This window comes from Amblyraja radiata, chromosome 3 (assembly GCF_010909765.2).
Source record: "Amblyraja radiata isolate CabotCenter1 chromosome 3, sAmbRad1.1.pri, whole genome shotgun sequence".
Taxonomy (NCBI): Eukaryota; Metazoa; Chordata; class Chondrichthyes; order Rajiformes; family Rajidae; genus Amblyraja; species Amblyraja radiata.
In genome coordinates, this window is record NC_045958.1 from 88,609,344 (window position 1) to 88,621,610 (window position 12,267).

At 41.0% G+C, this 12,267-nt stretch overlaps 1 protein-coding gene across 8 annotated transcripts in view; it reads right to left on the reverse strand.

Moving 5' to 3' along the window:
• Positions 1–1,344: 1,344 nt before the first annotated feature.
• ccdc171 (coiled-coil domain containing 171) overlaps positions 1,345–12,267 on the reverse strand; it is a 244,842-nt gene continuing 233,919 nt past the window's right edge. For 4 of the 8 annotated variants that reach the window (XM_033018274.1, XM_033018270.1, XM_033018271.1 and 1 more), the window contains one exon: positions 4,299–4,600. In XM_033018274.1, the coding sequence (XP_032874165.1) occupies positions 4,355–4,600 (246 nt within the window). In that variant the 3' untranslated portion in view covers positions 4,299–4,354. Of the gene's footprint in view, positions 4,601–12,267 lie in introns of all 8 variants that reach the window. The other 4 variants (XM_033018273.1, XM_033018275.1, XM_033018269.1 and 1 more) reach the window with 2 other exon arrangements.

The following is a 12,267-nucleotide window of genomic DNA, read 5'->3' on the forward strand; positions in this document are numbered from 1 at the left end:
ACGGATCTCACGTAGGGGACAAGGCAAGGTATGCCGTTTATTTTTTCATATAAACTTGCTTCTTATGATGCCTTTAATCAAAATTTCACGTTTGCGAAAATGTCATTATGTAAATATACGAACCAGCAGTATTTTTCCAGCCGATATGGGGTTTAAATTCACTGCAACCGCAACGTTCCAAACCAGCGCGTTCCACAAAATCCCACTCGCAAGATGATTTAAATGCCCATTAATTAACGGCAATTAAACACTAAATTCCTTCCATTCGGCCTAAAAATTAATGACAATGCGATTTAAAAATCATGTTATATTGTGAATTCTTGTGTGAATGTTATTTGGACACTTAGGCTTTTAAAAAATGTTAACCGTTTCTTAAGAAATGGATAGATGTTTAGACGACAGATGGCACAATGGGCTAAGTGTTCGGCTGGCAACCGGAAGGTAGCCGGTTCGAATCCCGCTTGGAGTGCATACTGTCGTTGTGTCCTTTGGCAAGACACTTCACCCACCTTTGCCTGTGTGTGAATGTGTGTGAGTGATTGGTGGTGGTCGGAGGGGCCGTAGGCGCAGATTGGCAGCCACGCTTCCGTCAGTCTGCCCCAGGGCAGCTGTGGCTACAGAAGTAGCTTACCACCACCGAGTGTGACTGAGGAATGAATGAATAATGCGATGTAAAGCGCCTTGAGTATTAGAAAGGCGCTATATAAATCCCATCCATTATTATTATTATTATTATTATCTTGGTGTATCTTCTGACAGCATTCCTCACTGCCTACAACTCCTCTAATGATGCTGTCATCAGCAAACCTACCTACCAACCCATCTATATTTATGTCCAAGTATATCACAATCTGTAGAGTTCCCAGCACATATCTCTGCAGAACTCTGCTGGTTCACAGACCTCCAGCCAGAGTATCTTCCATCCAACACAACCCTCTGCTCCTGATAATAGATTTGAAATTCTAAATACCCCCACTGACTAACCCTTCTCCACTTCTAGTGGTCACGGGCCACAAATTCACAGAATCAGTGGTGATCTTACACTTTTTTGGGGAGACTCGGAGTGCACACTCAAGCAATTTCTTCTGTCTTCCAGGTGATCTGTTATCACGACAGAGTGCCTGTTCCAGTGTCTGGTGTTGGACATGTAAATGAAGTGGTCAGCCCATTACAACTAGCTAGGTGCAATCAGGGCACCAATACTGACGGTGTTAAAATGGGAGAGATCTTTGTTATCCTGCCATTGGCGTTGGAGGATTTTACATAGGTGTTTGTGGTACCTCTCCAGTACCTTGAGATTGCAAGTGTAGGGACCTGCCTGTCATACCATCATCAGCACCAAAGTTTAAAATGCCAGCGTGACGTTTAATAAAATGTCTACAAACATAGTAAAATACATCATAGTTTAAAATCAATGAATCAAAATTACAAGAAATGCACAACCATAAAATATATACAAACACATATTCAAACATAATGACAAAGAATACACAGATAAAAAAAAACAAATGAGGCATGAACAGTAACTCTTTATTCAAGTCCCAAACATTAACAATACATAAAAATGTCATTATTTTTGATTTTGTAATGCAATAATTATAAATCTAGTAAAATTTCACTTCCAAAATTATTTAATAATCTATTTATAATCACTGATTTAGATTAGAGCTGGGGAAATTCTGTGTACGACATTTCATTGCAACCCTTCCAAAATTGATATTGCATCGAAGCAGTTTTAAAGAAATTCTGAAATTGTACAATGTTTGTTAATTCGCTAGATAAGATAACATTTCAACCTTGCTTTCGCTAGTCACTTAAGCTTTGAATCTGGATATACACACATATCCTGAGATTTCTGTAAGAATTTTGCTTTTCCTTTAACGCTCCATTAGAATGATATAAGAAGACTTATAACTGTTGGCTATTGGACTAATGAATTGTACTAAACCTGTGCATCAGTTTGTGTGCCTGAATCATCCTTAAGTAGATGTTTATTTGGGAAAAGTGTCATACACCTGATGGGGTACCACAATTGTAAAGCTCATAATAAAACCTCTAGTGCACATGGCCTAAAACTTGCCTGATCATAAGAGAATGAAAAGATGAATTTCAAGTTTAAAATATACGCTTTCAAAACGGTCATTTAAAAATGAACTCCCAACCCCAAATCTTCTGGGTGTCACAGCACTTCCCAGAGGATAGCTGCAATTTATTCTGGAGCTCCAACAACATAAGGAAGGCATTTTCTGAACTGTAGGTAATATATTGGTTGCACTACTGTCTGGCACCTTAATCAGTCCAGGGAATTTGGATAAGACCATTCAACAAGGAAAATATTATCTCCAGCAAATCATGGGGTGCCAGAGATGGTACTGGAAACACTAATTTCTCCCACTTCATGATTCTTGGAATCCTACAATTCGTTCTCACAAATTGCTACTCACCACAGATATGTAGTATCTCAGATGGCCAGATTTTGATTCAAATTTACTCTCTTTGTTTGTACAGAAAATGTTTCCTTAGCTTGAGCTGAATAGACTGTCATCAAAATATCTTAAATGACTGTAGATGCTTGCACAAATGTAGTTTATATTTACTGCGATCTCATTGAAAAATAGTTGATTTTGAATATGTCCGTGAATTAAACTATATTCAGACCTTGTTGTTGTTATTTATACCTGTTGCCACCATATGTACAATGAAGTATAAAGGAAGAATATAAATTTATCTTGCATTTAAAATGATAATTATTAATTTATCAATGTTACTGTACAGTTGTTGCTGCTTTGATAGTTAAATGATATTTGTTTGCAGGCATAAGTAATTTGCATGTTCCACATTATTTTAATAAGTTTAATGAATTTATTGAATATTGTAACATACTAGGTATTAAGGAGACTAAAACAGAATTAGTCTTTCTGAATGCAAAACTAATTAATTTTTTTGTTATCAATCACTGTACTGTTTGTGCAAAAAACATTATCTTACTCCACATCTACATCTACTTACTCTGCACCCAGAAGCTTGTCAAAGATGTTACCAGAAATCACCTCGTGGTTACCACTCAGTTTTTTCCTGCCTGACCTATTATTTGATATTTGACCAGTTGGTTGCAAGACATTTGCTCTTTCGAGCTGAAATGTCACAGGGGCTTGCTGTCAACACACTGACATCTTGGCCTGATGTGTGCTTTTTTCTTCTGTGTGCTACAAAGCAGAAAATGCAGGGCAAGTGCTCCTATTCTAACACCGGACCTTTTGTTACATGTGGTACAGTTTGATGGAAAGAAGGTTAATCAACCTAGAGATTGCAAAAATATTACATTCTCCTTACTTGATCTACCCATGCACCTTTTTGTTTGCTCCCATGTATAACTTTGGTGTTCCAGTACATTACCTTCAGGCGAGAGGGAATAGGAGGAATCCTCCATTGCGTGAGTAAAAAGGAACAGTAATCTATATGCGCACGCTGTAACAAAACCAGGTTGTGCTCTGCTGTGAAACCTCACATTTGGTAACAGAATGTCAGTGGTCTGGGTGTGCTGCACAGCATCTGCAGCAGGTCTTGTGGACAGTCTGATTTCTTAGCTGCAGCAGTCCAGCTTAATAATAAGCCTGTTTCACTTTTTCCATTAAGGCTAAAGGAATTACTTCAGGAAGTCTTTGAAAGCGTGGATAAGTGGCAATAATGATACTGATTCAGACACTGACTTTGTGTACCATATACACACGTCACCTCCAGTTCTCCAGGCACATTTGTTTCACCTTTCCTCGTCAGACCTGTAAAAGGTTGAGGTTGGGGGCCTGCAGGGACCAGATCCAACTGTTCACTCAGTACATTCAGCTGAGCAATGCTATCATCATGTAGCTCAGGAGCGAGGCAATCTGACCTTCTCACACTGACCAGGAATGACATTACTGTGTCGAGAAGAACCAGTCACATCCTCTTGGTCTGCACAACCTGCTTAAAGTTAGCAACTAAATGCTTGTCTTCAGTTTGGTTGACAAGAGCAAAGAGGGGGCTCAGTGAACCATGGCAGCGCTGCCATGAAATGACAGGAATCATTGGTATACACTTCAAATAGCTTTAGCGATCCTATTAAAGTGCTGTATCCCACTTTAAAACAGACATGTATAAAAACTTTGATAGATAGAGACTAAAATGGCTTATTGATTTTAAACCTATGCAAAATTACTTCATGTTTTTTTGGATTTAAAAATACAGCTATTCAATTAAAAATTAAAATGAATAATAACACAGGCTTATTTTAACACATAAATGCAGGATTGCTTCCGATTGCCATTCAGAGTTGTTTACTTAGTTCATGCATGCATTCAAATAGACTTTAGAATTGTTATCTAAGTGTGCTGTAAAAGCCATTCTGTACTGGTCTTGTGGATCCAGTGGTTGAACTAACATGAAGAGAGTAGGTTGAGGAATGTGATTGTGGTCTGCGGTTCCCTGACCTCTCTCTCAGAATGCTGTAGGAAGTGTCCATTTCAGCCTGTAAGGGTGCGAAGTCCTGACTGATATTCTTCTCCTGTGGCAACAGCATGTCAGAATGGGAGGCAAATGGTTGATTCATCTGAGTCCTGGTTAGCTGCATAGAAGGATGGGGTGCAGGGAGGAAAACATATCAAAGATTAGAAAAGCAAATAATAATTTAAACAATATTGCAATTAGGTGCCAAGAGCATGAATATAGAACCCAACCTTGAAATATCTGACAATCCCAATGAAGAAAATGAGAACATCGGCAGTGTAAAAAGGTAAAGCAACAAATCTTTTGCAGTGAGCTGTTATTGAAGTTAGAGAGCCATAAACTCTTACAGCATGGAAACAAACCCTTCAGCCCAACTTGCCCACACCGGCCAACATGCCCCATCTCCACTAGTCCCACCTGCCTGCATTTGGCCCATATCCCTCTAAACGTGTCCTATCAATGTACCTGTCTAAATGTTTCTTAAATGTTGGCTCAACTACCTCCTCTGGCAGCTCGTTCCATACACCTACCACCCTTTGTGTGAAAAATTTACCCCTCAGGTTCCTATTAAAACTTTCACCCCTCACCTTAAATCTATGCCCTCTGGTTCTCGATTCCCCTACTCTGGGCAAGAGGCTCTGTGCGTCTACCAAATTTATTCCTATCATGGTTTCGTATAACTCTATAAGATCACCCCTCAACCTCCAACGCTCCAAGGAATAGAGTCACAGCCTGTTCATCCTCATAAATTCTCCGCCTCAGAGGGCGGTGGAGGCCGGCTCTCTGGATACTTTCAAGAGAGAGCTAGATAGGGCTCTTAAAGATAGCAGAGTCAGGAGATATGGGGAGAAGGCAGGAACGGGGTACTGATTGTGGATGATCAGTCCTGACCTATTGTCTATTGTCTATAATGTTCTCTGCTCCCTTTCCAGCTTGACAACATCTTTCCTATAACATGGTGCCCAAAACCGAACACAATACTCTAAATGCAGCTTCACCAACGTCTTATACAACTGCAACATGACCTCCCAACTTCTATACTCAATGCTCGGACTGACTAAAGTTGTTGCAAAACGTAAGATTTATTTATAAAGATTATAGAAACTTTTGGCTCGGCAACATTTTGGCACAACTGGAAAGGAGGAACCAGCAAGAGGTGGTCTTCCCATGTACCTGAAACCCTTGTTCTTTTGGAGGTTCCATGCCAAACACAATGCCAAGTTAAACTAATTTCCTTTGCCTGCACATGATCCAAATCCCTCCATTCCATGCATTTCATCGTGCAGCACGTTTCAGCACCCACCACTCTCTGTACAAAATCTCCCCTCACATCTATCTATATTACTAAAAGTCTGATCTTGACCACTTCCTGTTGTTCTATATACTGATTTTAGAAAAAACGCTGCCACTTACGGCTGTGATTTTTGGCCATCTTACTCAGAGTCCCCCTCCCTGCGCAAGACAAGAGGATTATTCCCATCGATGAAAAATAAAAGAGTTATTGGTGTTTAAAAAATGTTGAGATTCTCTCTCCTGAAGGCCACGCCCCTTCCGGAAGGACTATAAAACCCGGAAGTGTTGAGTGCCTCAGTCAGTCTCTGCAAGATGGGGGAGCGAGAGGGTCACGTCTCTCAGTCTGAGCTGTGAATAACACTGAACACATGTCTACTAAACTGTGAGTGGTTTTATTGACCTGTCAGTGCCCTTAATGTGGTTTGAAAATATAGTTTGGAAATGCTAAAGCTTTGTTGCCTTTGGTTTGGAAATGCTAAAGCTGTGTTGCCTTTGGTTTGGAAATGTTAAAGCTGTGTTGCCTTTGGTTTGGAAATGCTAAAGCTGTGTTGCCTTTGGTTTGGAAATGCTAAAGCTGTGTTGCCTTTGGTTTGGAAATGCTAAAGCTGTGTTGCCTTTGGTTTGGAAATGCTAAAGCTGTGTTGCCTTTGGTTTGGAAATTCTAAAGCCGTGTTGCCTAATTAAAGTTGTTTTGCCTAATTAAAGTTGCCTTGCCTAATTAAGGTTGCCTTGCCTTCTATATAATTAAAAGTCTAATCTTGACCACTTCCTGTTTGCGCTTTATATTGATTTTAGAAAAAACGCTACCACGTACGGCTGTGATTTTTGGCCATCTTACTCAGAAGTCCCCCTCCGCTGATGACATGCTGAGGAATTTTCCCATCGATGAAAAATAAAAGAGCTATTAGTGTTTAAAAAATATTGAGATTCTCCCTCCTGTCAATCATGCCATGAAGGCCATGCCCCTTCTGGTGGGAGGGGGGAGGGACTATAAAACCCAGAAGTGTGGGCATGGCTCGTTCTCTGCAAGATGGAGGAGGGAGAAGTCACGACTCGCTGTCTTTAGTGGCCTTGCACCCTGCTTGAAATGGTATGAAATGGCACTTGAATTTGGTGGCCTTGCACCCTGCTTGAAGTGGTAAGAAACTGCACTTGAATTTAGTGGCCTTGCACCCCCGCTTGAAATGGAATCTCAAGGAATAGCCATGAGTCAACTGCCAGCCCACCAGCCGTGAGTGGGTGAGCTGCCAGCACAACAGGCTTGACTGACTGAGCCGCCACCCCAAGAATCCATTCAGCCCACAATGTCCATACTAGCCCTCTGGAAACCAGTCCCTTCAGCCCACAACACCCATACTAGCGCTCCAGAAAGCCCCCCCACGCTCCCCCCCCCCCCCACTGGCCACCAATATTGCGTTGGGGGACCAGCCCTCCCGTGTGATGCTGGGACCCAACGGGTCCCACTTAGTCTCTACAAACTACAGAGCGGAGGTGCAGAACCTGGCGGACTGGTGCTCACGTAACAACTTGTCACTAAACACCTCCAAGACTAAGGAGCTGATTATCGACTTCAGGAGGTCACAGAAGGGGGATTACGCCCCAATGTCGGATGGAAGCTGCATATCCAAATCTCGTTGCACATATGTGCAATGACAATAAAAGTTATCCTGAAACTATGCCAAAACGGCACACGATAGCGCTACAAATTTTGGCTCACCTTACTCACCATTGTCCTGTGATGTGCTGTATCAAGTTTCGTTCAGGTTAATGGTATATTTTACAAGTTATTCACATTTTAACCTTTACAAAAATGACTTTGACAAAAATCCCTTCCATTGCACTGGCAGTTAGCAGCATATGGCGTCACTATGGGATCTCATTTACGTAACTGCCCATCAGCAGTGTTCTACCCCACAATGACATCACAATGGGATCTCATTTACATAACAAATAAACTCAGTTTGAAAAAACACAGCAGCGTTCCACCATTACATCACAATGGGATCTCAATTACATAAAAATAATACTCCATATTAAATAACACAGCAGCTTCCACAATTACCTCACAATGATGTCAAGGGGGGTAGGCAGGGGAGAGGGGTTATGGGGGGAGAAAGAAAGGGTAGGGGAAAGGAGAGGGAGGGAGAGGTGAGAGAGGGAATGGTGGAGGGGAGGAGGAGGAGAGGTTAAAGGTGGAATGGAGAGGTGAAATATTGCATTTGGGGACCAGTCCTTCCGTGTGACAGGGGTCCCACTTGGTCTAATCATCTTTAAACTTTGCCCTTCTGATTTTAAAGCTGTGAACTTTCGTCTTTGACATTTCCAGCCGGGGAAAAGATTTGTCTGCCCTAGCTGTGCCTCTCATAATTAATGTATTTCTATTAGGACTTCCGTCATCCTTCAATGTTTCAGAGAAAACAATCTAAGTTTGTCCAACCTCTCTTTATAGTTAATCCAAGCAGCATTCTGGTAAACTTCTTCTACACCCTCTTCAAAGCCTCCATATCCTTCTGTAATAGGGCACACAATATCAAGATGTGGTCTCACCTAACTTTTATAAAGCTGCAACGTGACTTCCTGACTATTATATTCAATGCCCCAAACAATGAAGGTAAGCATGTCTTACAACTTCTTTCCCACTTGATAAACTTGTGTTCCCATTTTCAGGGAGTTATTGTCTTTGACCCCCAACATCCTGCTCAATATCAATGCAGTTAAGGTTCTTGCCATTAACGATATACTTTCTCCTTAACAAAATAATTTTCTCTTGCATTCAATAAAATGCAACATTTTTCAGTTGCTGGGATAAGATTCCATCTGCCATTTCTCCACCCATTTCTGTAACTAATCTATATCCTGCTGTGTAGGATGACAGCCTTCGTCACTCTCTGCAGCTCCATTAACTTTGGTATCGTCTGCAAACTCACTAACCAACTCATCTACGTGAATGTTCAATATATCACGAACAACTGAAATCACAGTCCAAGTTGCAGAAATCAACTTGTTACAAACCTCCCGAGAGAATAACACTCTTCTACCACAACCCTCTTGTCTTCTTTGAGTAAGCCAGTTCTGAATCCAAACGGCCAGGTCACCGTGGATCCCATGTATTTTAATCTTCTGGATTAGCCCACCATGAAGGACTTTATCAAATGCCTTTCTAATATCTAGCATCAACTTCCTGCCCTCATCAATCTCCTTCATCACTTCCTCGAGAGCTTTAATCACGTTTGTGAGACATGATCTGCCATGGGCAAACCCATGCTGACTACGGATCTGTGGTGAATGAAATAAATGTTTAGGGTGGTGGATGGAGTACCAATCTGACCGATTTTTGTCTGTAACTTATGGAGAGAAAGGAAGTGTTTTAACTACCAAATAAACTATTAAAAAATAGCTTTAGAGGTTCGTCAATAGAAAAATGAAGCCTCCCGCAACAGGTGACATCAATATAGAAAGCTGGGGGGGGCTCACTCAAATTAAAGGAGGAAAGCTTTTAAGTTTGCCGACAAGATTTTGACCAGGTCTTATAACTTCTGTAAACTTTACTCTCAATCTACATTATCTTTTCACAAGAATCGTGCCTCCAAAATCTGGACAAATTAATGCCTGGTTGAACAAAAAGACTTTTAACAATGATTTCAGCATCATATCTTCATACCAAAAACTCTGCAATTTTATATTTCTTTAGCAAAAAAAGATATAATTCCTTTTGAACATTACATATCTTTTTCAAGATTTATTTGGATTACAAAACTATTCCACAATGATTTTACAGTTTGGCCTATTACTCTCTAAAACATCACTCAGTCAGCTCTGTTAAACAAAGTTTCAAAAATACTCAAATTATGTTAAGAAGAGATGGTGGACTCAATAAAGGAACTGTTAAATGAGGAGCACATTTAGTGTTCTGTCTGCTGCTGCACTTACACTATATCTTTAGGCTTCCTGACAAGATTTTCCATCAAAGCAAAATCAATGAGCTTCCAGTTGTCATTATTATGTGTACTGAGAACTAACCAGAATGAAGTATCACAAGTAATTTTAGGGCAAATTGTTTTTTAAAAGGGTTTTGAGGGTTTTCTGAGGGTTGCTGAATGCTTTAGGTGGTGGATACGGTACCATCCTGGACAAAACATCCTGCTTGATCAATACCCCATCTGCCATACTAAACATGCATTCCCTCCATTACAGAACCATGATGGCTGTGGTGTGGACAACCTGCAAAACACAATGCAACTACTGGCCTAGGCTGTTCCCAAACTTGCAACCTCTATAACCCTACATGAGCTTCAGGCACATGGGAAGACCATCTCATTCCCAGTTGTGATGAAGAGTCGTAGACTTTGAACGGTTGACCATTTCTCTTACCACCAACGCTGCCTGATTTGCTGTTTTTTTCCAGAATTTTATGTCTTAGTTTAGGATTTTTCAGAATTAAGAACCAGAGGACATAGGTTCAAGGTGAGGGGGGAAATATTTAATAAGAACCTGAGGGGCAACTTTTATACACAAAGGGTGATAGGTATGTGGAACGAGCTGCTAAAGGAGATAGTGGAGGCAGGTACTATCACAACATTTAAAAAAACATATGGACAGGTACATGGATGAGAGAGGTTTAGAAGGATATGGGCCAAATACAGGCAGGTGGGACAAATGCAGATGGGATATGTTGGTCGGTGTGGTCAAGTTGACCAAAGGTCTTGTTTCCTTGATGTATGACTCCATGATTTTATTTCCAGCATGTGCAGTTTTTTTAAAACTATTTTCAATCATCCTGACTTCGAAATATATTCCTGTTCCTCCAGCTTTGGTGGGTCTAAATTGAGGTAGTCCACAACTAACAGTACAGTGGGAGCCCTTTTACCAGAAGGACTGCAGTGGTTCAAGAAGGTAGTACACCACAGGGTTTGTGCCAAACATAATGCCTTGTTAAACTGATGTCATCTGCCTATACATGATCCATATCCCTCTAATCCCTGCAAATTCATTTGCCCATTTTATAGGCTCTTAAATCCATTATTGTATCTACCTCCATCATCACCCCTGGCAATGCATCCCAGGGCCCCACCACTTTCTGTGTAAAATGTTTCCTCTGCACATATCCATTAAACATATCTTCTCACCTTATAGCGATGCCCTCTAGTGTACATTTCCACCCTGGGAAATGGGTTCTGACTGTCTACTTTATCAAGTTCAAGTTTACATTTATTGTCACATGCACCAATTGGTGCAGTGAGATTTTAGTTACCTATGCCTCTCATAATTGTATATACTTCTATCAAGTCTCTCCTCAACCTCCAACATTCCAGAGAAAACAATCCATGTCTATCCAACCTCTCTCTAGCTGAAATCCTCTAACTCAGGCAGCATTATGGTAAACCTCCTCTCCAAAACCTTCACATCCTTCCTGTAATGAGGCGACTAGAACTGCATGCAATACACTAAATGAAGCCTAACCAAAGTCTTATAGAGCTGCATCATGACTTCCTGACATTTATACTCAATGCCCTTAGGAATGCTGGCAATTAGGGATGGGGAATAAATGCTGGTCTTGCCAGCAATTCCCAGCTGCTGAAAAATGATTAAATTAATAAGTATTTCTGAACACCAGAAAACCTTGATTCTCACACCAGGCACAATAGCATAAATTTACGGTAGTCAATTGACCAATCGATCAGCATATTGGGGAACCTATGCCGTCACAGAGAGGACATGCAAACTCCACACAGACCGTACGCAAGATCAGAATTGAGCCCAGGTTGCCGGAGATTGTGAGCCATTTGCACTATCTGCACTGTCAATTTGCCAATGTGGTTTAAACCTGTACAGCATGGGGGTGTCTGCCCATGTTTTGAGCAAATGGCTCTTACTGGTACATATTGTGATATTATTTGTGGACCTCCAGTGCCCTGGAGAATTTTGCAGACATCAGGTACAGTAGATGTATTTGTGTTCATATAAGTAGTGTTGATCTGGATCTAATATCCGGAGCCAGGTTCTCTGGATGCTTTCAAGAGAGAGCTAGATAGGGCTCTTAAAAATAGCGGAGTCAGGGGATATGGAGAGAAGGCAGGAACGGGGTACTGATTGGGGATGATCAGCCATGATCACATTGAATGGCTGTGTTGGCTCGAAGGGCCGAATGGCCTACTCCTGCACCTATTGTCTCAAAGGTCAAAGGTCAAAGGTATTTTATTATTCACATACACACTAGGTGTAGTGAAATACTTATTGCCATTTTGCAGCACATAAAGAAAGAACAGACATAACATTAATAAGAGTTTTAGAACATAAAAAACATCCCCCCACAATGGTTCCCATTATGAGGGAAGGCACAAAGTCCAGTCCCCAACCCCAGTTCACCCATTGTCTATTGTAATATCCAGAAATACATTCTAGTTGCGTGAAGCAATTGCACTACAAGAGGGAATGTCTAGGTCTTCCATTCTGACTGGGTAAGGTTTGCTGGAGAACAAATCTTCCTTTACC